Raw genomic sequence first — 25,005 nt, forward strand, 5'->3', positions numbered from 1 at the left:
ATTTGGCTATCCAACTTGGAAACTTTTCCTTCTCTTAAGTTCAACCCATTAAAGAACAAATCTTAAGGGCCTGTAGAAGTCTAAGAACTTGGGACAATTCTGATGACATATCACATGGTAATACTATGTACTTCAAAATTAATAAATGACAATGCTACTGTGGTACTGTTTAATACTGCCAAAGCACATCAATGAATATCTGTCAGGTCAGAATATCATTCCTCTTCACTACTACTTGTATATTAAATAACATAAGAGTTTATGGCTGAATTGCTTACTTTCATCTTTTGTGATCTACTACCTCATATTTCTTGTGTAAAGGGACTAACTCTTAAGATCATGGGCACTGAAATAAAAGGTCGCCATTTGAACATCCACAAGTTGTGTTACAAGAAATGATCATTTTCTAAACTGGCTGAAAATTTTGAGCAAAATACATGATGACAAGCAATAAGAAGGGAAAATAAAAAGATTATAATTTTATTAAATAATATATGTACTGAAATACCATAAAGAAATCAATTTAAATAATCTATTACAAATTCCAACAAATACAATATTTCTTAAATCAGCTGCTTACTGATTCAAGTGTCTAAAACTGTACCTTATTAATTGCAAGACTTCACACTTTGCCAACTTGGTTTTACACTTCATTAATATTAGTGATAAAAATGTAATGAGTAACAAAAACAACTGCAGCAAAATTGAGCTATGAAAATTGAAACATTCAAAGGTAGGTCGTATAAAATTACGGTATTACACGATATCAAATCTGTGTGATATAAAGTCTGACATGACAAAATATACTGTACTTGGTATTATATATTATTTTGTACACATAAGAAAATGCTTACTTTACCTCTTCAAGGAATTATTTTGTCCAACTGTCTATGTGAGACATAAGTGCAGTCTCTATGCTGTCAAAATCTTGGTTATTAAACCTGTCAACCCAGGATTTAGCTACACAATCATAGCTTTCTGGATAGGAAACAAGCTCAACGTCATCTCCTACAACTCTGGTATTAGGCATTGCCAGGACCATACGAGGTCGGCGTTTCCTTACAACAATCTCATGCCATTTTGCAAATGGGTAAGGTCCATCTGATGGTACTTCTGAATATTTTTCAAACATGGCTCGGCCAGCATCAGTCTCTCCCATTGAACGATAAATTTGTAACTTGCGCAGAAATTCACCCATGGCTTTATGCCCCACATTTTCAATTTTCTCTCTATTAAGAGTGAGAATTAGGTCTGGAAGCCCATCATCACCAGTAGTTTCAACGACTTTAACCAAGCCTTCACCTGCTTCTAAGGCAACACGCAAAATAACATAACGTGCTTGTGAGTGAGCCTGACCCCACTTTCCCTGACTGGGTTGGTACATCTCTAATCCTCTAAGGCCAGCATACATCATATCCAACCACATTACATACTTTAAATCATCTCTATCCCCCGCAGGTACTCCAAACACATCTAGAATATCATTCACAAGTCCAAGATATAATGCAACAGTTTCTGCTCTACACTCTTCATAAGCACTTGCCAAATTAGTAAAGCGTGAATTGTAATTTTCTCCTTTTTCATAGAATGATGCTTCACCACCTGTGAATGGGTTCTTTACTTTAGCTGGGTCAAAGTTCAGGGTACCATCATCCTTTCTTCTCAAAAATTTGCCACATCCATGCCCTAACAACTCATGTAGCCCAACTTGAATTTCAAGTCCTAATGCCCCATGCTTCTCTCGCAAAGCATGGTCGGACTCCGACAAAAATGGGCCACCCTTGATTCCAGTTCGAGCTGCCATTACATTAGTTAAACTTACATTCTTGAATCCTTGTTCTTCTTTCACATCTTTATAGTTGGGAATGTTAATACCAATAGGCAAACCTGATGAAGCAAATGTCAAAATATCTAGGGAAGAGAAGTCTGGACGCATAAATACATCCTCTTCAAATTCCCTACCCCAAGGTAGCAGAGGCAAAAACTCCTTTTCGGCTCTGCTTACAAGTGTATCAAACTTTCTGGACTGTTCCCGATTAACAACAGCAACAAATGATTCAAATTCAGCTCGCTGATTGGTTGGATCGCGATACACTTCTATGAAACCCATGTAAGTTTCAACAGCAGGAGATTTGTTCTTGACCCAGAAAGTGGAACCATTTTTGTGAGCCTGTATGCACCCTTGTGTAAAGCATTCAATATACTTATCAAGCATGTGTACTTCACAATCATTTGCACAATACTCCTTAGCTAATTTAAGCTCATCCGTCATCATCTTCAAAAAATAGGAATAATCACCACGACTGACTCTGAATTTGTGACCCTGGAATTCATCATTTTCAACTGTTATACCTTTTTTTTCTCCTTTTTCAATTGATGCTAAGCGAATATCATATACAACTTGGCCATCTTCTTCATATTTTAGCAACCTATTGTTCCATGCTTCAATATTCCTTGCAGCCATGTACTCCTTAGCAAGGTCTGCATCTTCTTGTGTACAATTGGGTGTAAAATACATAGTAACACCACAAGTAGGCATACCAAGGAACCTTTTATTTTCCTCTAAGTTGTACAGAGGCCCCAACCCACGGTTTAAGTAATTTTGAATGACATCTGGAGCTTCTAAATAGGCTTTAGACGCTTTGATTAGGGACTCTAACTTCTCTCGGCTTACACTGGGGACAAATTTACGGTCTCCAAAACCCAGGTAGTTACCAAGGTTATAAACAAGACCTGAATAATAGATAATTAAAAGTTTGAATTCATCTTCAGTAAAGCCTATTTTGTTTACTGCTATATCTTTAAGGGTATCAATAGGCTGTGATCTCAACACTCGTGTCAGAAGATTAAAAATTGTAGGAGATTCTGGTGAGGTTTGGCACAGGACAATAAGGCCACCCCACCATGAAGCCCGTGAGAGGTGATGTGCATATCGACGTTCCCGGGATGTGAGTCCTGCAAAAGCTTCTTCACACTTCAAATATATGATTGGGGTGTCAAGAGGTAGTTCATGTTGAGTGGCCATACTGCAATATCTGTTGGGAGAAAAATTACGTTACCAAATATTTATGGTCACATTCTATAATTCACAGCTGTAACATACAGATGAACTTCATGACAATTTAACCTTTTCCAATAGAGTACTCTACTACTGCCTCAGATAAACATAACCTTTTCCAATAGAGTACCCTACTACTGCCTCAGATAAACAATCATAGCAAAGGACATGAGAATTAGAGGACCTTAACACAAGTCTCTCAGCTTATGGATTCATTAAAAAAAATTTTTTTTTAGGTTATATGATGACAGCCAGGCATTAACATCAGTTTCTAGTGTCATTCCAAAAACATATCAAATCTTAAAATCATCTTTGAAACCATCCCTAGCGACTCGCAGGCATCAATAACCCACTGTTACTCATGCCAGGCTACTGAGACATATGTTGCAAGTTTAAAGAATACTATCTTTGGTAATAAAGGCATTTTCTTCAAATCTCCCTTTTCAAGGTTTTATTTTTTGAAGGCAAAAAGTTTGACACTTTTCAACATTAAAAAAACATGCTAACAACAAAATTCAATATCTTGAAGTATATAACAGTCCTGTCAAATACGTACTAAGATTTTTAAAAATTCTGTGCTGTTTAATACTTAAATTATATCTTATTCTTTATGGATAAGACCTGAAAGTATAATTCAAGCTGAAGTAATTCAAGCTGAAGAATAATACCCCTGAAAGAACATAATATTACAATAACAAAATTTTTCTAAACACTTACTAATTGCTTATACTATGAGAAAAGACTGCCTATGTACTTGAAAGGTTAACTTGGCTTAAAGTGTATAAGAAGGGAATAATTTGATAAACTTTCAAACTTATTTTTATACAGGAAAAAACAAGGTAATTTTTCTTTACAATCTAGGATAAAATATGAGAAAATGTAATAATCTTTAACTTCTTTTCGAGTGTGTGAAACGATGCAGTATCGAATAGTACAGGATTTTAACAATAATTCTTTGTTGTATGTGCTGATAACCATGTAATTACATCGTTCCCATCTATAATTTCAAGCTATGAAATTTGGTCTCAACTGTTATTATACAAATTACAACCACAAATTATTTCTGAAATTATCTCTATATATTTCATTGAAGTTTCCATGCATCACCTGGGAAGCAAAAAATTAAATCTGAAAAAACCTAATCTAACACTGACCTGCAACTATATCCTCGAAGAATCGAATTTGAAGCTAATGAAGAGCGAAGGTTATAGATTGTGGCATTCAATGGCTTAGGGCAAAAAAACGAAAGGTTTCGATTACTAATAGAAAGGGATATCCTACTTTTTGATAGAAAAACTTTCTTTTTAAGCACACTTCTTGAAATAACCCAACATCTGTTCATTGATTTTGCCACTGCTCCACCAATGTGTTCCATTTATTCCTGTAGGAATGGAAACTATTAAGTCCACTTTAAAGGATTATTTTCTAAGAACATTAGTAAAAACAGGCCTTTGTGACTGGGTTTTCTTAAATAGTGGGAACTGCACATCCCATTTACACACTATGTATACAGTATACTGTACAGATATGTACTACATTAATTTTCCTGAATTTTGACAGTACTATTTGTATAGTATATACTATACTGAATTTCTTTCATTCTCATTTTACTTATGGGTTAACGTCATAATCCTTTAGTATATGTTTTAAAGCCAAGGTGAAAGTACTGCACACTTTACAGTAGTGTAGTACAGGTATGTATTATGTTAGGCCTAATTTTGGGTTCTAAAAGTAGAGACTTAATAGGTATGTACTATTGTATACCAAATGGTGGGTTATGTATGGATTTTATAACTGATGTAAATAAGCTAATGCAATCTCTAGCATGATACGATTTACGTACTAGTTTAGTAATGAAGCAGACCATATAAACACTGTTCTAAATATCATCATTCCTAAATAGTATTATCATTACTAATGAATTCCTAAAGTACCGTACTTTAAAAAATAAACTTTAAAGGTAAAACCCTTTATTTACCATGTAGGAAGCATAACTTCTAGGTTCAGTCATTCATAAATAGTCTAAAGACAAATACAGCAACTAAACAACAATAATGCAATTGATACCTAAAATAAAATAAGTGCAAAGTACCATTACATAGAAGTACCATATTTCTACATAAATTCTGATAGAAGTACCATGTTTTTAGATAAATTCGAGCAAATAAAAATAATGTAGTACTCTATTTACCTAGTATGTAGGTCTAAAAACAAAATTAAAGCACAAACTATAGTTTTAGGTCAAATATGATAACTAAATTAAATGATGATGTAGTTGAAACCTAAAAATATATAGTTGCACAAAGCACCACTGTACAGAAGTACCATATGTTTAGATCAATTCTGATGGTCCAGCATATGACAACCAATGCAAATACTTACCGTTTTAAAAAAATTAATGCACAAACTATTCTTGGGGCACCTGAACATATGTACCATTGAAAATGATATTTTCATGATAAAATAAAGTTTCACATATACTTACCGAACAGTTACATAGCTTATAGCTTCTTACCTACGGCAGTCGAAATTCAAATTGTTGGCGCCAGCGGCGTTGCTATCTTAAGTATAGGTGATACAAGACCCGCCCACATCCGGGAACCCTGGGTACTGCTAGCCTTCTACCGTCAATTTTCGTTTAGCCGCCACGTCCATCTGTAGGGAGGTGGGTGGGCTTTGATTATGTAACTGTTCGGTAAGTATATGTGAAACTTTATTTTATCATGAAAATATCATTTTTACATAAGTGACTTACCGAACAGTTACATAGCTGAATCCAAACTACCCGGAAGGAGGGTAGATGGACTACATAAAAATGACAGTAAGACCACATTAAACAGCAAATGTTGCAGTACCCTACCTTGTGAGAGAGCAGCTGCAGTAGAATACTGCCTCTGGTTGGCGCTCTCATCACTCGTAGGAGACGTGGCAGTATAGGCCAGGGTCGTTCCTACTTAGTGGGATTTTGTAACCATGGACAAGACCGTTGGTTGACAAAATATTAAAAAACAGATAATGCCCTTGCCCTGGGCTTCAAAAACCAGATAAAAAAAAAAAAAAAAAAAAAAAAAAAAAAAAAAAAAAAAAACAACAGACCATCACCTATACCAAAAATAATGACATACTCAAAAGTAAATAAATAAGATCTGGAAGGTTCTCCAAAGTACTATGAGCCTCCAGTCTGCCCACGACTACAACCTATAACAAGGCGAGGAGACAGTAGAAGATAGAAAGTTCCCCTATGTTTCCTTTCCCAACACCATGCCCGCTACCGACAAAGGACCCAATTTACAACAACTATCATAGGTAGCCTCTACATTCTTCAGGTAAAATGAGGCGAACACAGATCTCGATCTCCAAAACGTAGATTGAAGAATCGAGGAAAGCGACATATTGTGCTTGAAGCTTAAGGATGTCGCCACTGCACGTATTTCATGTGCTTTCACCTTAAGCACATTTAGAGTCTGATCTTGGACTTGAGAGTGTGACTCCAGTATCAGACTTCTCAAAAAGAACGAAATAGCGTTCTTGGAGAGGGGTTTTGCAGAATTCTTAACCGAACACCAAAGTCGGTCGGAATTACCTCTAACGGATTGTGTCCTTGACAGGTAACATTTCAGAGCTCTGACAGGACATAGTAAATATTCTTCGTCCATCGGACCCACTATATTAGATAATCCCTTAAGTACAAAAGATTTAGGCCATGGGTTTAGAGGGAGATTCGTTCTTTGCTAAAAATTCGTTAACAAAAGAACAAACCGCATTACGATTTTGAACCCCACCTCTTTGTGGATGGCTTGTAACTCACTCACTCTTCCTGCTGTAGCCAAAGCGAAGAGAAAAAGTGCCTTCCTCGTTACATCTCTCAAAGACGCTTCACGAAGTGGCTCGAATCGTGAAGACATCAGAAAAGTTAAAACTACGTCCAAGTTCCAGTCCACACTATCCTTCTTGGATACTTTTACTGTATTAAAAGATTTAATTAAATCTCCAATATCCTGGTTAGAGGAGGTGTCAAGCCCTCTATGCTTAAACACTGAGGACAGCATAGCTCTGTACCCTTTAATTGTCGATACCGACAAGTTCTTAACTTCTTTAAGGTACAGCAAAAAATCAGCTATTTCTGTCACAGAGGTTTTAGAAGACGAGAAATTATGTCTTCTGCACCACGTCCTAAAGACTCCCCACTTCGATTGGTAAAGCTTGGCAGAAGAGCTTCTTCGACAGTTAGCAATAGCCTCTGCCGCTCTACGAGAAAACCCCTTAGCTCTGACGAGTTTCCGGACAGTCTGAACCCTGTCAGTGACAGAGCGGACAAATTCTGATGATACCTGTCGAAGTGGGGCTGTTTGAGTAGCCGAGGATACTGAGGAAGAAGTCTGGGATGGTCTATAACCAACTTGAGAAGGTCTGGAAACCACTCTTTCCTGGGCCAGAATGGTGCTATCAACGTCATTGACACATTTTGATGTGAGAGGAACTTGTTCAACACCTCTCTGATCATTCCAAATGGGGGAAAGGCGTAAACGTCTAGACCCGTCCAATCCTGAAGCATGCGTCGGTCTTCCAAGCAAGAGGATCTGGAACTGGGGAACAAAAGATCGGAAGTCGATTGTTCCTCGACGTGGCAAACAGATCCACTGAAGGTCTTCCCCAAAGTTTCCACAGTTCCTGACAAATTTTGTCTTGCAATGTCCACTCCGTGGGAAGAACTTGGTTTACTCGACTGAGTTTGTCCGCCAGTACATTTAACTTCCCCTGTACAAACCTCGGAACGAGGGAAATATCCTGATCTTGAGACCAGAGAAGGAGATCTTCTGCGACTTTGTTGAGGGAGAATGAATGGGTTCCTCCCTGATTCCTGATATAAGATAGAGCGGTGGTGTTGTCGGAGTATACTGCCACTCTCTTTCCCACGACCAAAGGAGCGAATGCTTGCAGACCGAACCAAATCGCCTTCAACTCCTTCATGTTGATGTGATTCAACCTCTCTTTCTCTGACCATAATCCTGAGATCTTTTTGGTCCCTAGGAGAGCTCCCCAACCTCTGTCCGATGCGTCGGAGTATAATTCTACGTCTGGGTTCCTTAATGTCAGGGAGAGACCCTCTTGCAATTTTTCCCTCGACATCCACCATCTCAAGTCGTTCTTGATCTCTTCCGACACTGGGAACGAATACGTGTCTGGTTGAGACTTCCGACACCAACTCGCTTTGAGATAAAACTGAAGAGATCTCAAGTGAAGACGACCCAACTTTACAAACGTCTCTACTGATGATAACGTCCCTAGAAGACTCATCCATTCCAAGGCGGAGGAGGACTGACGGTTCAGGAATTGGCTCACTTTTTTGAGGCAAGATTCTATTCTTTTCGGGGACAGAAAAACCCGAAAAGTCTGAGAGTCCAGAATCATCCCCAAATAGGGGATCTTCTGGGACGGCACTAATTGAGACTTCTCCAGGTTGATGAGAATTCCCAATTGACTCGCTAATGACAGTGTCTTCCGTAAATCCTTCACGCAATGTGTCCTCGAACCCGATCTGAGAAGCCAGTCGTCCAGGTAAAATGCTGCATTTATGCCCAACATATGCAGCCATTTCCCCAATGGAGCAAGAACACGAGTAAATACTTGAGGGGCCGTCGAAAGGCCGAAACAAAGGGCTCTGAATTGATACGTCCTCCCTTCGAACACAAATCTCAGGAACTTCTTTGAACTCTGGTGAATCGGGACATGAAGTAGGCGTCCTTCATGTCCAGGGACACCATCCAATCGCCTGGGCGAAGTGCCGACATCACAGAATGATTTGTTTCCATATTGAACTTTGTCTTCAGCACAAAAAGGTTCAATGCGCTTACATCTAGCACTGGCCTCCAACCTCCCGAGGCTTTGGGAACTACAAAGAGTCTGTTGTAGAATCCCTGAGAAACTGTCGAGGACTTCCTCTATTGCTCCCTTCTTGATGAGTGCATTGACCTCTGCTGCTAAAGCCAAAGCTCTCTCTGATCCTGGAGAATATGCTGTTAAGCTGATTGGTGTATCGGAGAGAGGAGGATCTAAAACAAAAGGAATCGAGTATCCCTCTCGAAGAACTTGAACTACCCATTGCTCTGCACCTCTTCGACTCCATTCTTCCCAAAAAAGATGGAGTCTTGCCCCTACTTGCACGTGAAGGAATGACTTCTCACTTGTCCGAAGGTTTGGGGGGAGGTTTCTTTGAGGACTTGTACTGTGGACGCAAATTAGTCCTGGGTCGTTGCCACTTAGGTTTAGGGTTTCATTCCCTCGAAAGGGATGCTTCTGAAGAGGAGAAGACTTAGCTCCTGTCGGAGTAGGCTCTTTCGACGTCTGGAAGACTGAAGAAGGAGATCATTAGTAGATTTCTTTTCTAAATCCGATAGAATTTGTTGAATGGTTTCTTCAGGAAAAGATGAGATTTACAGAGAGGAGCAAACCATGAGAGCCGACTTCTGGTTATTAGTGACTCCTTTAGACACGAAAGAACACCACCTTTCTCTCTTCTTCATCACTCCCATTGTGAAAAGGGCTGCTAATTCTCCTGAACCATCTCTAACAGCCTTATCCGCACAGGACAGAACTCCTAACCAGTCTGTGGCAAAATCTTCTTCTAAAGACTGACAGTCTTCAATCTTGCGAGCTAAAAAGGCAATAGTCCAGTCCAAAAAACTAAATACCTCAAATACTTTAAAAATATTCTTCACCAAATGGTCCAGCTCTGAAGAAGAAAACAAAATTTTAGCTGACGAAAAAGCTGCTCTTCGGTGTGAGTCCACTAAACCGGAGAAGTCTCCCTGGGAGGAGGCAGACACTCCCAAAGAAGGAACTTCTCCAGTTGCGTAGAAGCGATACGCTTTACTCTGAAGCTTAGAAGGTGGGAAAGCAAACTAAGCCTTACCTGTTTCCCTCTTCTTAGAAAGCCACTCCGTTGACTCCTTGAGGGCCTGCTTCGAGGACTGAGAAAGAACCAGTTTAGGTAGACACGAATACGCTGTCTTCGTATCTTTAACGAACATTGAAGGCGGTGAAGACGGAGAAGCAGGTTCAAAGTAATCTGGATAAATGGACAGGAAAAATTTAAGAAGACTCGAATAAGCCGACGAATCCTTGTCATCTTGATCCAAAGCTTCCTCTTCAGACTGCACGGAAGCAGTCGAAATCAGGCTTATGTTCTACCCCGGTGGAGGATTTCAACAAACTCATAAGATCCTGGAAATGCTTCTTAAATGGAGCTAAGGTAGAATCGTCTAACACTGTAGAAGTCGATGGTCTTTCAGTCGAAGAACGATTCTTTCTAACAGGTGAAGTCTCCGCACCACGAGTCGACACAGGCGAACAACCAGTCGAAATTCCTATCGACTCACGGCGAGGGGAGTCGAACAAAGACGAGCGAATACGCTTCTCTGGACAGTAATACGGAGTCGAACGAGGCGACCGAGCCGAAACTGCGACCGAGACTCGCTTGGGAGATCGAGCGATCGTGAATTAATCACGAAGTTTAGTCCGAGAGCCATTGCTTTTAGCCGAAAAATGCGACTGCGGAGGAGATTCACTAAATATCACATCCGGAGCAAAACTACACGAAGGTTGAGGACTCCAATGCCTCTTAGACTTCTTAACAGGAGTCGGTGACGAATCACCCGCACAAGAATCGAATGTCTTTTTAACGGTCGAGACACCAAATCACTTCGCCTTTTGCGCACTGGCGATTGCACTTCCGAATCAGAAGACAGACGAGAATCACAAACACTAACACCTTTCCACATCTTTTTGGACGGACACCCAGAGAGTCGTCGGAGTCGACGGCTGACCGTGGGCAAAACTCCCCCAGACTCCTTCCGACCTCCGGTATGTCTTCTCCCGGTTGCGGGGGGAGCGGGACAGTGACCTTCGTCTGGGAGTCGAGGGGGAACGGACAACCGCCTCCTCAGGCGCAACATTAACACTTTGCACTGCACTAGATTTCACTGTACTATCTACGAAAGCTTTAAAAGACATTCCTAACTTCATAACTGATTCAGCTAACACTTCGAACTTTTTATCCATCTTAGACTCAAGCAAGGCAATGGTGTTGGGTTCGGAAACATGGGCAACTTGAACAGGGGAGGGTAATCAAAGGAGAAGTAGGAGGACTATTAATTGGAGAAATATTCTCTAATAAAGGAGAGGCAAGAGAAGACTTATTTGTCTCCGAAGGAACAGGAGTAGTTTCTAACCTATTCTTACTACTAGCCCTAAGAGCTGCCTTCCTCTTCCTATCTTTCTCCATTTTCTCAGCATGCGATCTAACCGCCTTCCATCCCTGTTTCATCCAACTTCTTTACATTCATCACATGTCACATCCATACCACTACAATTTTGCCCTCTGCATTTAGTGCACTTAGAGTGCGGATCGTGACATAACTTAGCTAATCTTGTTTTGCAGCCAGCGCTGCAAAACCTTACAGCAGATGAACTAGAATCTGACATAATTAGCAATAATGACGAAAAAACTGAATAGAGATAGCTAACTGGCAAGAAAAAACCAAAAACTTGTACATCACCAAACCAAAACCAAAATCCAAAATGGCGACGCAGGAGACTGCAGCGAAAATCTCACGTGTGTTACCCCGTGAGCGGCAGAAACGAAAATTGACGGTAGAAGGCTAGCAGTACCCAGGGTTCCCGGATGTGGGCGGGTCTTGTATCACCTATACTTAAGATAGCAACGCCGCTGGCGCCAACAATTTGAATTTCGACTGCCGTAGGTAAGAAGCTATAAGCTATGTAACTGTTCGGTAAGTCACTTATGTGAAACTCTATACAATATAAAGTACTGTTCTGCAAAGCACCACAGTGCAGCAGAACCATATTCTGAGATCAGTTCCAATGGTCAAGCACTTAACAAAAAATTAAGATACTTAGTACCTGCCTTTTTTTTTTATCTAGAAATTAGTACTTATCCACTTCAATTTTGTTAATCCACCTACTGACAGCATAACAGATAGCTTTATCAACTGATCTTGAATATATCATAAGTACTGTGTGGTACTGCATTATCCTTTCCCTACATCTTGACATTACGTATTACAAGGAATGCATTTAACACTCGGGAAATATTTTCTCAAGCACAAACTAAGTAGGATTAATAAACACAGCAACTGTATTGCCCAATAATCATGTTTAAACTGTATTCAAACACTAATATATACTTACCCCAAAGGCATAAATGGTACTGGTGACTTAACAGGAACCTAAACAAAGCAGTATTTTAGCTATGAGAAATGCAACCTATACCTCTTTTCCAGTGAACTGACCTAACTAAAATGACCAGCGTTATCAGCTTCTGGTACTCCAGATATGCAAGGGTTACCTCACATTAACAAACAATGATACAAGTCAAGACGACTTAGTGTCCAGAATTAATCACGACAATTCTCAGTAAATTAAGATTTTACTGTACGACACACTCACCTTGTTTGCTCTATAATCATACGTAGTTAATCTGGGAGAAAATATTTAAGATGAGGAGCCTTCCTGAAACTCAGTGTCAGCATTAAAGGATTTGGAAGAGGTCACAAAATCCTAGCACAGCTTCAGTTAAATCATTTATGATAGCACTGTATCAGGGTAAAGATAACTTTCAGAAATTGGGAGAAGTCAGTGAGTATGAACTTGTAATTTTTTGCATTGTTGTGAAAATACTGCTCGGCTAACTTCAAAATCCAAAATCTTAACAAAATGTACTAGTACCAAAAAAACCTTTTTAAGGTAACTTTCTCATTTTTATTTGGAGTGCATTCAGCAACTCGACCTACAGCTTGAAGTAAATTTTCCAATTTTCTAAGGTTCTGCTAAATAAACCAGACTTCTAACTATTTAAAAATAAAAACTTATCATTATGCACTTCATATAAGATATTTTTCAAGTGTAAAGGGCAATGGGATGAAGCAACCAAAAGGCCAGTTTGCATGCCAGACCAGAACAAGAATAAAATGGAAGCAATAAATATGCTTCCTGAACCATATAGTCAACAGACTGCCATTTTCCATATAATAAATGTGGGAAGTGGTATCACAATGGGGTCTATGAAGGATGCCACCCAGAAAGATCTTTTGCTTTCAGCTTAATGTAATAGTGGCTAAAAGAGTTCTTAAAGAAGCAAAGAAGAAAAAAAAAGTCATTAAAGACCATAGAGGATGAGAACATATCAGGGACTCTGATCAAAGAAAACTGCCTCAGACTGAATCCTATAATGAAGGGACAGGAGAACTTAAGTACAAAATGGGTTGAAGAATTAGAAAATCTACACAACACAAATTATTTTTCAGATGCTGTTAAGCAATGCAATCTGTCAAGTTTGTAACAATTTGAGCACCAAAAAGATTGATGGTTAGAGAAAGTTGTGAAAGTTCATTTGCATTTTCATAAAAAATAACTAAAGAACTGGTTGGGAGAAGACAGAAAAATAAGAGAAAAATGACAATTTGTCCAAAATTGCATTTTTCCTAACTATACAAACCTGAGGTCCTTTTACAATAGGAAGGTACTAGCGGCAGCTGGATAGGTCGTAAGCTTTCGAACAAGGGGTTCGGTAGTTAACTGCTTGTCCGACAGGCGCGCACGCGCGACGCGCGACTGGGAGGTAAACAAATCACTTTTGCTTTTGGCCCAAGCAAAAACTGCAGAGTGAGGGGTGGCATGAGGTGGGGCTATGTGTAAAAGGACCTCAGGTTTGTATAGTTAGGAAAAATGCAATTTTGGACAAATTGTCATTTGTTCCGACACGGCATACAAACCTTCGGTCCTTTTACAATAGGAAGACTCACTTCTTGGTGGGAGGAATCTGAGTCTTTTGTGAACAGACTGGTGTTCGCCCAACCTTGGAAGCCTCCCTGGTCGTAAGAGCGAGGGAGGGATCCAAGCCTCTGTCCGATTGATCGGGGTGTGCACCGCAGGATCAATGGTCAGACCTCTGGACCGAGTACTAAGAGAGAGGCATGCGTATCTCTTCGTACCAGCAATGTAAGAACTTGTTCCTGTACAGGAGCAAATATAAAGTCATGGGTTTGACTCTTGTAGGCATCCACTTCCCCCCCTGTGGAGAAGGAAGTGGTGGATATTCTGCTCCTATCCCTAGTGAAAGGGATAGGATGGGGCTCTGTCATATAGCTCACCTGCATCTCGTCCTCATCCAGCGTAGTGACGACCATGGCCCTCTGCCCACAGGTAGAGGGGAAGGAAAAGATGGGAAGAGAGAGCCAGTCACTCACTCACTCACACATCCATCCACACAGTCACACCAGGACTCGATGCTGTTCAGCCTGCGAGGGTCTGGGTTAGCTACACAACTTGTTGAGCAGCCACCACGGGTCCCAAGGAAAATGTATCCAAGGACCTGTGGGCAATATCCGAGGTAGAAGGACGTAAAGGTAGTCTGGTTAGACCAGACCCCTGCCTTCAGGACCTGCGCCACGGAGAAGTCTTACGGAACGCCAACGACGGGCCAATACTTCTGACTTGTGAGCTCTCGGACGGGACGTACGGATGTTCGTCACTACCATCAGCCTCATAACGCCCTCCTGATGACCTCACGCAGCAGAAAGAAAGAGTGTTCTTGGATACCCTCTTTCTTGGAGACCCCGGTGCTAACGGAAGAGGCTGTCGACACTCAGGCCTGAGGTGTCGAGTTCTCTTCAGATAGCGCCGTAGCGCCCTCACAGGACCAGCAGAGCAGCATCTCATCCGCATCATTATCGGTGAAGTCCATTAGGGAGGGAATCGTGAATGACTCGACCTGTCGTCAGGGACCGACGGTTTCTGAGTCTTCGCAACGAAGTTCGGGACGAAATCGAGCGTCACGGATCCCCATCCCCCCCCTGGAGTGTCGTACATCATAGGAAAGACCATGAAGTTCCCCTACTCTCTTCGCCGATGCCAGGGCCAGCAAGAAGAGGGTCTTGAGGGTCAGATCCCTGTCTGACGACTCCCGGAGTGGCTCGAACGGCGTTCGAGTCAAAACTCCTAAGGACGAGACACAAATCCCAACGCAGGGGGAGCCTGAGTTCCCTGGGTGGGCAAGACCTTTCGAGCTCCTCATAAGCAACGGAAATCTCGAACGAGTTCGAGATGTCCAACCCCCTCAGTTTCAGACGAGCGCCAAGGCGGCTCTGTATCCTTTGACTGTGGGGACTGAGAGGAGCTTCTCTCGGCGAAGAAAAACGAGGAAATCCGCTACCTGCTGAAGAGTGGCTCTGAGAGGAGATAGACCCCGTCTACAACACCAACCACAGAAGACGGCCCACTTCCCCTGGTACACAGCTGCAGAGGACTGACGGACGTTTCCAGCCATCTCGTTGCTGCGCTACGAGAAAAGCTCTCGTTCGCAAGAGATGGTGGATAACAGCCAGCCCGTGAAGACGTAGGGACTGGACTGCTCGGTGGTACCGCTCGACGTGTGGCTGGGCGAGAAGGTTGTGCCAAGGGGAATCTCTCTCGGTTTCTCCTGCGAGAAGAGCCAGCAGGTCCGGATACCAAATGGCCTGTGGCCACTTGGGAGCCACCAGGATCATCCTGAGATTCGGGGTGACCAGTGCTCGACTGATCACCTTGCGAATCAGGCTGAACGGGGGGGGAAAGGCATAGGCGAAGAGGTGTCCCACGGGTGTTGAAGAGCGTCCTCTGCAGCTGCCCATGGGTCCGGCACGGCCGAGAAGAACACCTGGAGCTTCCTGTTGTGCCGGGTGGCGAACAGGTCCACGACTGGTCGCCCCCACAGGTCGAAGAGCCTTTCCGACCACGTCCTGGTGTAGAGACCATTCGGTCCCTATCACCTGATCCCGACGGCTGAGCGTGGTCTGCTACTACATTCCTCTTCCCTGGAATGTAGCGTGGCCGACAGCTCTATTGAGTGTGCCTGAGCCCACTCGTGCACCTGCCGAGTCACTGGTACAACGGGAGAGACACTATAGGCCCCCCTGTTTGTTGACGTAAGCCACCACCGTGGTGTTGTCGCACATCAACACCACTGAGTGTCCCATCAAGCGGTCCTGAAAACTCTTGGAGAGCGAGAAACGCTGCCTTGAGTTCCAGTACATTGATGTGAAGGTGCTTGTCGTTCTCGTCCCACACTCCTGAAGTCAGCAACTCCTCCAGGTGTGCGCCCCATCCCTCGGTCGATGCGTTCTGAGAACAGCTGCATGTCCGGGGGGGGAGTGCGCAGAGGCACTCCTCTTAAGAGGTTCCTGTCGTCCAGCCACCAGGCTAGGTCCTGCCTCACCTCCTGTGTCAGTGACACTGGAAAGCTTGGGGGATCCGTCGCCTGCGACCAACTCTCCTTTAGTCTCCACTGAAGAGACCGCAGGTGAAGACGCCCGTGAGGGACTAACTTCTCGAGCGACGACAGGTGTCCGATCACGACTTGCCATCGCTGAGCTACCTGTTCCTGCCGAGAACAGGAACTGGTTTGGCTGCCTCCCTGAATCTGCTGATCTCGAGTCTGCGGGGAAGACTCGCCCTGCTACCGTGTCGATCAGCATACCCAGGTACTTCATCCTCTGCTTGGGCTCGAGATCGGACTTCTCGAAGTTCACCACGATCCCCAGATCGTGGCAGAACTCGAGCAGTCGATCCCTGTCCTGTAGCAACTGCGAGCGAGCTCGCCAGGACTAACCAATCGTCGAGATACCTCATCAGAACGTATCCCGTGCGAATGGGCCCAAGCAGACACCAGAGTGAACACTCGCCATGCGTGAACACCTGTGGGGCGGTTGAGAGACCGAAGCACAGTGCCCTCCCGAACTGGTACACCGTCCCGTCGAGGATGAAGCGGAGGTACTTTCTGGAGGACTGATGAATGGGTATTTGGAAATATGCATCCTTCAAGTCCACTGAAAGCATGAAATCGTTCTCCCTGATGGAGTCGAGCACTGAGCGTGCCGTCTCCATCGTGAACCGGGTCTGGCGAACAAAACCGGTTTCAGGGGAGAGAGATCTATCACCGGGCGCCAGCCTTCCCCGTAGACTTTTCCACCAGGAAAGAGTCGACTGTAAAAGCCCGGTGACTGATCCGTGACGATCTCTACAGCTCTCTTTGCTCAGCATGGTCATTATCTCCTGTCTCAGTGCTACGTCCTTCGATGACCCTGGAACGTACGACTGCTGTTGGACCGGGTTGGAGGTGAGGGGTGGCCGAGATTCAAAAAGGGTAATAGATATCCCTCCCGAAGGACATCTACAATCCAGGTCTCGGCGCCGTAGCGCTGCCAAGTTGCCCAATGGCTGGCCAGGCACCCCCCCACTTCCGGCAGCAGTGAGGGGGAACGCCGTCCCTAGCGTTTCCCCCCTTTCTTCGACTTCTTCCCAGAGCCTCCACGGGATGAGGAGGGCTGGGAGGAGGGCTGGTTACGGCTCCCCTTGCCAGAAGTCGAAGAAGACAGAGTCATTCCCCGGGGCTTCGACGCAGCAACCGTCTTAGCCGCCGAGGAAGCGCTAGCCGAGCTCTTAGACTTGGCCGCAGTCCGAGGCTGCCCAGAAGCCTTCGAGACTGCCTGGTGAACCAGACGGTCACTGTCGTCAGTGCGCCGTCTGTCCACCGCAGCGTCCACCATTCTCTCCTGGGAAGAGAGACGTGGAACCTCCGTAGAGGTCAGTTTCGAAGTCCCAACGCCGCTTCACGCCCGGCCGCCCTGGAAACCCGAGTAAGGACAGCGTCCTTCGTCGGAGAACCAGGTTGGCCCACAGGTTCACCGTCTGGTGGGCAAGGAAGGAGATGGCTCTTCCCCCAGACTGGCAAATTCTCCTGAAGGCCGAGTCATCTTCGGGAGAAATTCCCCCGGAGTTGGCTGCGACCTTAGATACTGTGAGGGACCACGGAACTAGCCAGGAGACGGCCTGGAAAGCTGCCATGGCGGTAGATTCCAGGCCGAGTGCCTCTTGCTGCGACCACAGGTTCTCGGACAGGAGCTGTTGCAGACACACACCCGGAGTCAGCCTAGCTAACTCCGGGTTCACCTGTTTGGGCGGCATCGGGTCCTCAGATGGCACGTAAAACCGCCGCTGTCGTAGCAGAGGAGGTGGAAGCAGCTTGCTCGACCTGCCAGACTTGAGCGAACCGTTCTTGTCCGGAGACAAGCGATTCAACCTGGTCCAGCACTGAGTCCGCAAGCTCCGAACGCGGCAAACCCACCGTCGGTCTGGGTTCCCTCTTCGGGCCCCCCAAGAACGACCTCGAAGGCCGGGAACGTTGAGGGCTCGGATGTGGGTGGGAGCGGCGATCCTTCCCCGAGGTCGTTGTGCTGACGAATCAGCGCAATACGATCGGCAAAGTTCCTCTGATCTCAGGAGTGACTGCATCCTGCGGAGTTTGGACCGTCCAGTTAAGGCCTCAAACAGGAGCACCTCCCGAGACCCTCCTCCCTCAAGGAGAGGAGCAGCGACAGCCCCCTCTCGGTCTCCTCCAACACCTGTGCGTACGACCTGGCTGGTCCGAGAACCGAGCCTGGTGCGTACGACGCGGTGGCGGGATCCTGAGGGGCGCACCCCTCACGATCACTCCTCAATACCTCGCCCCTCCCGGTGTAACCCGAGGAGGTTGAAGGTATGGGAGAGGAAGACCTGACGCATCTCTCCTCGCTCGCTGGTAGAACCAGTGGGCTTGGAGGACTGCAGGCGATCGCCAAACCCGCGGTGGCGATCGAGCTGTAGACCTAGTCGAGCCGTCTCGCTGTGGAGAACGGCTGGACCGAGAAACAGCGGGGGAGGCCCCGGTCTCGTGTGTCAGAGGAGCTGGTGCTGGTCGCCGTACCCGATCGCTCTCTGTGAGAGCGACGGTCAGGCGACCGGCGAGCTCCACTGTCACGGTGAGATCGGTGCGTATCCTCACGGTGCGTCAGTTCGCTGGTACCAGCCGTGCTGGTGCCGGCGAACGGGGGGACCTCTTCCCAGCCTCATCCCGTGGCCGTTCATGGACCGTCACGTCCCCCGTCCCGGGTAGCCAGCTGCTCGCCGCGAGAGCGAGAGCTGCCTGGTGAGAGTCGCGTGAGCGGCTGTCACCAGTCTTCCGCTCCGTGCCGTGAACCTGACGCTGAGTGGACTCAGAGGTCTGGTTCCTGGCTGCACGGTCGCTGGTAGCGGACGTACACTCGGTACCTCTCGCGAACGAGCGGCCGAGCCGGACCACCCCCTGCTGCTGTGGCCGAAACCACTGACAGCAGGTGAGGAAGTGCCGGTGTTAGCCGGCACCCCTCTGGTCCCCGTAGTCTTCTTCCTTGCGGGAGAAGAAGACGGGTCCTGCTCCCGAAGGAGCAGGGCGACCAGCGGAAGAACCCCCCGTCTCACCAGAGCGAGACGGGCCCTTAGAAGTTCCCGAAGGAGACTTCTTAGGGGGGGGGGAGGCGACCTTCTTCTTCTTCGGCGGGGGAGCCTTAGAAGAAGAAGGGAAGAGGCGGCAGACGACCACGACGACGAAGAAGACGATGAAGACGACGACGACACCTTCCTCCTCTTCTTCTTCTTCTTCGTCAACCTCCTCAGGACCGACGTCAGGTCTGTCATCCAGGACGGAGCCGGGGCTGCTGTTGCCGAAGCAACAGGGCCCGGACGTACCTGTCCGAACAGACCCGCATCGGGAGAGCAAGCGCCAGAACAGAAACAAAAACATCAGCAGGTGCGAACATCACAGGAACGGCAGACGAGACAGCAGGAAGCAGGTACAGGTACAGCAGCTGGTGGTCACGGCAGGTACGGCAGACTGTGTGGGCGGTACAGGTGGTCGAACCAGCGGCACAGACATCCTAGGTACCGGTGGGAGGTCCAGGGCGAGCTCTTCGGGCATATGAAGTCCGGTCGCGGCAGCACGGCAAACCCAGGTGTCGGCATCACACTCCCCCGAGTTACGGCGACTGGCCCCTGCACCGATGTAGTGGGTGTTACAGAGACCGCGTGCTGGGTGTACACCATGGTGAGGAGGTGAAGCATAGCCAGGGGTTGTAAGGGTCGTGGTGGTGGTCGTGACCGTTGCATGGGTGACCGCCACGGAGCCAGCGAGATGATAGAGCAGCCCCTGGACACTCGGCACACCCTGCAGCCCCAACGATGCCCACCTGTCCGAGGTCATCCTTCGCGGCAACCGCACCTGAGGAGCAAAAGTCGGGTGATCGAAGGATCCTCTACCCGTTCGCGCGAAGACGAACGGATAGAGGACCCAGAGTACAACTCTACGTCAGGGTATCTAGCGCCCTCCTCCACACTCGACACGTCAGGAGAGGAGAGGCCTAGGGACACCCCCCCCAGAGGGGAAGGCGGCGCGAGACGTGGGAAGTTGAGCGGGCGGCAGGAAAAGAAGACGAAGTGTCCGTCACCAAAGGAGTCGCGGGAGAGCTCTCCGACGACTCCTTTGCAGGCCTTTCGCTTCTTCCTGCCCTCATACAAAGTCCACTGCGCCTCCGACCAATCATTACACACATCACAGGGCTCGGCTCGGGTGCATTCGCGCCCCCGACACCGAGCACACAAAATATGAGGGTCAATCTCCGGGAACGATCTGAACTTCCCGCATTTACGCCCTTCGATACCCGGGCAAAGTCTCCGTGGGGTAGCGAGGCGAGGAGATTCCATCATAATCAATAATTGAAGGCAGCAATTAATATGAAAAAAGAGAATAATAGTACTTACAATAACTCTTTCATACCCAATTACAACCAAATACTCAGAAAGCAAACGACGAGAAGCGGGCAGAGAGCGTCGAACAACACGTCCATCCACTGCGAGGCCGAAAGCAAAAGTGATTTGTTTACCTCCCAGTCGCGCGGAACGCTGCGCGCCTGTCGGACAAGCAGTTAACTACCGAACCCCTTTGTTCGAAAGCTTACGACCTATCCAGCTGCCGCTAGTACCTTCCTATTGTAAAAGGACCGAAGGTTTGTATGCCGTGTCGGAACAAATATGACAATAGGCACTGAACATGATGAGGTTGCCGGATTCCTTAGCTAAAAAGTTTACAAAAATGACAAATTTTAAAAGTAATTTGTATTTTTCCTAACATACAAACAGAACGTCTTTACATAGGAATCAGCTCCTCGGATGAGTTGTTTATGTGCTTGCCTACTAATTTGGTAGTACTGAGTTCGATTCCCCGCTCTGCCAACGTGACGTGGAGTCAGAAGAATTTGTTTCTGGTAATTAAAAATTAATTTCTAGATATAATGTGGTTTGGATCCCACAATAAGCTGTATGTTCTGTTTCCAATTGGTTCCTAGCCACGTAAAAAAATCTAATCCTTTGGGCCAGCCCTAGGAGATCTGTTAATCAGCAGATTATTCTGCACAACATGGATGTTTGGTAGCTGCACTACCTGCCAGAGAGGTGAAAGGTACCCTCACCCCTCCCTTCGCTGAGTCACATAACCACTTTCCTTATAGCCCAGGTGAATGAATGAAAGGAGTAGCTGGTTGTGGGCAGTTTATGCAAGTATACCCGAGGTTTGTAAGTTAAGAAAAATACAAATTACTTTTAAAATTTGTCATTTATTCCAACATGAATATAAAGCATCGGCAGGTCTTTACATAGGAAGACTTACTAATTAGTGGGAGACGAGTAGCTTCCTCACAGACTGGAGGTATGCCTCACCTACGACTTTTTCCCAGTTGTGCAATGCCGAGCAAAGGGCTGTCAGACTTCTGGGCTTTTTTCAAAGTAATGGGTTTGAAAGCAGCATTACTTTAAAAAGATATGAAGACCATTATGTCAGAGACAATAAAGCTAAAACAAGTACATAATAGATTAGTTTTACTGCTAGAAAGAGGGTGAGATTTGTTTCTATTAGATCATAACCATGACAATATAGAAAGGCTGATCATTCGCCATACTAGAAGGAGAAAGGAATGAGGAAAGTAAGATGCAAGAAATAGAATATGAAAGGATGTACAGTAAAAGGAATGAAAACGGTTACAGCTAGGAACCGAAAAGATGCTGCAAAGAACCTTAAGTTATGCCTACTGTGCACTGCTGAAGGCTAATTATTAGGTACCTACAATAGAAGACCAATTCCAGTAGCTTACTAGGCTATATGAATCTATCAGTGTATGAAGTAGCTCTGATGTGCCTATTGTAGGTAGCTATGACATTCCTTTCCGTTATAAATCTACTTGGTTCTGATGTATAGGGTAAAATACCGAATGACCGGCCTCTACTGTAGCACGACCATCTTCCCGAAAAAGTATTTTAACATGTCCTATAACCCAGGATAGACATTAGTCAAGAGCCACTATCTGTTGAAGCAACACCTCGAAGTAAGTTTTTTCTCCCATGTCACAAATTAAGGCCATAGGCCTATAGCTCTAGCCTAATGTCCAACTTTTGGGAAGGTGGTCGCACTACCTATTTTAGAGGCCAGCCATTCGGTATTTTAACCTAAGCAATGACATTTCTTTTCATTTTAAATAGTATTAAGTAAGGCCTAATGCACTACAAACTTCCATACAGTGAATACCCTACAGGTTAGCTACCTAATGCTCGAGTCTAAACTCGTCACTTAAATTCCATAAGAATACCTAGTAAGAGGCAAAAATGGTTAGCTGAATGTCATTAATTGGTGTTGACGAGACAAATACACAGTATACCTAATAACGACCTAAAAAGATGCCCTATTTAACCTAATACCTAAACTAAGCTGAATTTCGATTTACCCACAAGGTGAGGCGCGTCGCTAAACTTGACGCTTTGAGTGCCGCACAAGGATGGTATCGATATGATCGACGCTTCATTTTCAAATATCGCAGTAAATTTAGTTGCTCCCCTTAGCTTTGTTTCAGTGATGTCAACAGTCTCACCAGCCATTCGGCTCACTCTTGAACATAAAAGATGCCAGATTTCTCTTAATCATAGGTATCACAATAGCATAATTGTAAACCTTCTGTCAGCCCTGGGGGCGGGACCACGGAGGCTTTCAAATCCTAAAGTTCCTTTCGTCTGAAAATTTATATACCTAAATCTTTTGATGATGATGCTTATTCTTTTCCATCAAAATAGTGATAAAGAGACAGATAGGGTAAAAACCGCATGGTACAGGGGTGGACCATGTACGATCAATGTGTACAACCCCAAAAAAGTACATTATAACGCGTCTTGACATCGGAGATGGGCATCAGACGCGACTTCTTGTTGGTGAGAAACGGAGCTAAAGACCTCTACTCCGGTGTCAGGACGTGTTATAATGTACTTTTCTTGGGGTTGTACACACTGATCGTAGTGTGACAGTGACGATAGTCATACCTATTGGGTTAAAAGTTAATGTGCATATGCAAGAAAATATTGGTTCCATTACTGATGTTGAGCTACCTAGCTAAATGAACCTTTAGCTACCTACTACCTAGATATATACTAGGTAGTACTGTAACATGCCTTGGAAACAGGTTAACCGTGAGGGAGGTCAAAAATTAATAGGTAGCCTAGGTATAGCCTAGGTATCCAAGCTGCAGTCTACCTACCTACTAGAGCTAGTAGTAGCTATGTATAAATTCGGGGCCACTTCAGAATGACACACAGGTGTACATGTACAAAATAACATATAGCTACGATGCAACTTACCGAAAGCTACTTTTACCCAAAGCGTTAGCTAGCCTATTTTCAAACTCAACATACGACTGCGACAGCTACTGTAGACCTACAAATGCCGACGAAAGCACAACGTAACTTAGACGAACACACTAAATGAACGTAACAAACTGCAAGATTACGAACGTACCCTTGGCAAGTTCAAGTGCGTCTTCGAGAATTCACTTTCGACAGTCAGGGACGAAGTCAAAAGTGACAGAAAGAATCATCGACTTCGAGCAACACACCTTACCAAACCGGCAGTGACAGATGGCAACAAAGCAAAATATTTGTGACAGAGTTGAAATTAGTACAGTACAACCCAAGCAAAACTTATGACAATTAAATTTTTTCAGCTAGAATTTTTTCTACGTAAATTATCTCTGATTTAATTATTTCTATTAATCCAATAAAAGAGAGAGACAGAGTTCTGTTTTAAAGTGCAAATTCAATATTGTATTTCGCACACTCGTCAGCATTAGTAATGCGCTATGAGTAAACATTTTCGAATGTTATTTTTGCAATACATTAAAACTAAGTATACTATGGTAAATTGCATTCGTCTTTAATTCTAGATATTCCAGTAATATAATCTCTTGCTTATATATCCTGCCATTTCTTTGCTGGTGTGTTAAGACGGAGATGACGCGCTTTCTAAACCATGAGTTTCTCGTTTTTAACCGAACAAACTTAATGTTTCGTTTTCCTTAAGAAACTGATTGCGTTTGTCATGAAAATCTACCATTGGAAAATAAGAGCAGCCATGATAATGCAGACGCGAGTGAGATAACGATTGGATATAAGACGTGGACATGATTAAAAGCATTAGAACCCTTTCTAGGTTGTATACCGTAGTACTAATCATGTCAAACACATGAAGTGGCTGTATACTGTTTTTTATATAAATCTAACCACGATGTAAAGGGATGGCTGGGCGTGATGCCAGGTTTACCGAGCATGAAAATCTGCAGGTTGCAGGAAGATCTGGTTGGTGACTCAGCAGGTTTGCCAGGGACACCGACAAAAATTGATGATCTTGCGAAGAAAATTTAATCACTGGAGGTTGACACTCAGTCATTTCATAGTAAAATTGAATTATTGAAGTTGCCCTGAAGATAATTATTGTTTCTTATAAGTGACTAATGCAGATAAAATCACATAAAATAACTTTATGTTACTGAAGTGATCACAGAGTTTAAGTATAATAAATACCCGAAAAGAAAAGTTATGTTGCTGATGCATTTATAAATTCCAGTTATTGTTTAAAAATCTAATTCTAGATCCAAACGATTTAGTTTTGTTGGTGGGAATAGTAGTGATGACGATACGAACATGGTATATTACAAGACGAAAAGGCCATG

At 44.7% G+C, this 25,005-nt stretch overlaps 1 protein-coding gene across 5 annotated transcripts; it reads right to left on the minus strand.

Moving 5' to 3' along the window:
• Positions 1-478: 478 nt before the first annotated feature.
• Positions 479-24,627, minus strand: LOC135197881 (dipeptidyl peptidase 3-like). 5 transcript variants are annotated; one of them, XM_064225086.1, is made up of 3 exons: positions 23,796-23,923; positions 4,213-4,286; positions 479-3,035 (listed from the first exon to the last, which is right to left on the minus strand). In XM_064225086.1, exon 3 carries the CDS (start codon positions 3,023-3,025, stop codon positions 872-874), a length of 2,154 nt encoding a protein of 717 aa, XP_064081156.1. In that variant the 5' UTR covers positions 3,026-3,035; positions 4,213-4,286; positions 23,796-23,923; the 3' UTR covers positions 479-871. The 5 variants fall into 5 exon arrangements, 4 of the variants coding, with proteins under 4 accessions (XP_064081156.1, XP_064081155.1, XP_064081154.1 ...); XM_064225085.1 differs by lacking the exon at positions 4,213-4,286 and having other exon boundaries at positions 23,796-23,953; XM_064225084.1 differs by lacking the exons at positions 4,213-4,286; positions 23,796-23,923 and adding an exon at positions 12,269-12,294.
• Between the last annotated feature and the right edge of the window lie 378 nt (positions 24,628-25,005).

Source organism: Macrobrachium nipponense, chromosome 21, assembly GCF_015104395.2.
Source record: "Macrobrachium nipponense isolate FS-2020 chromosome 21, ASM1510439v2, whole genome shotgun sequence".
Classification (NCBI taxonomy): Eukaryota; Metazoa; Arthropoda; class Malacostraca; order Decapoda; family Palaemonidae; genus Macrobrachium; species Macrobrachium nipponense.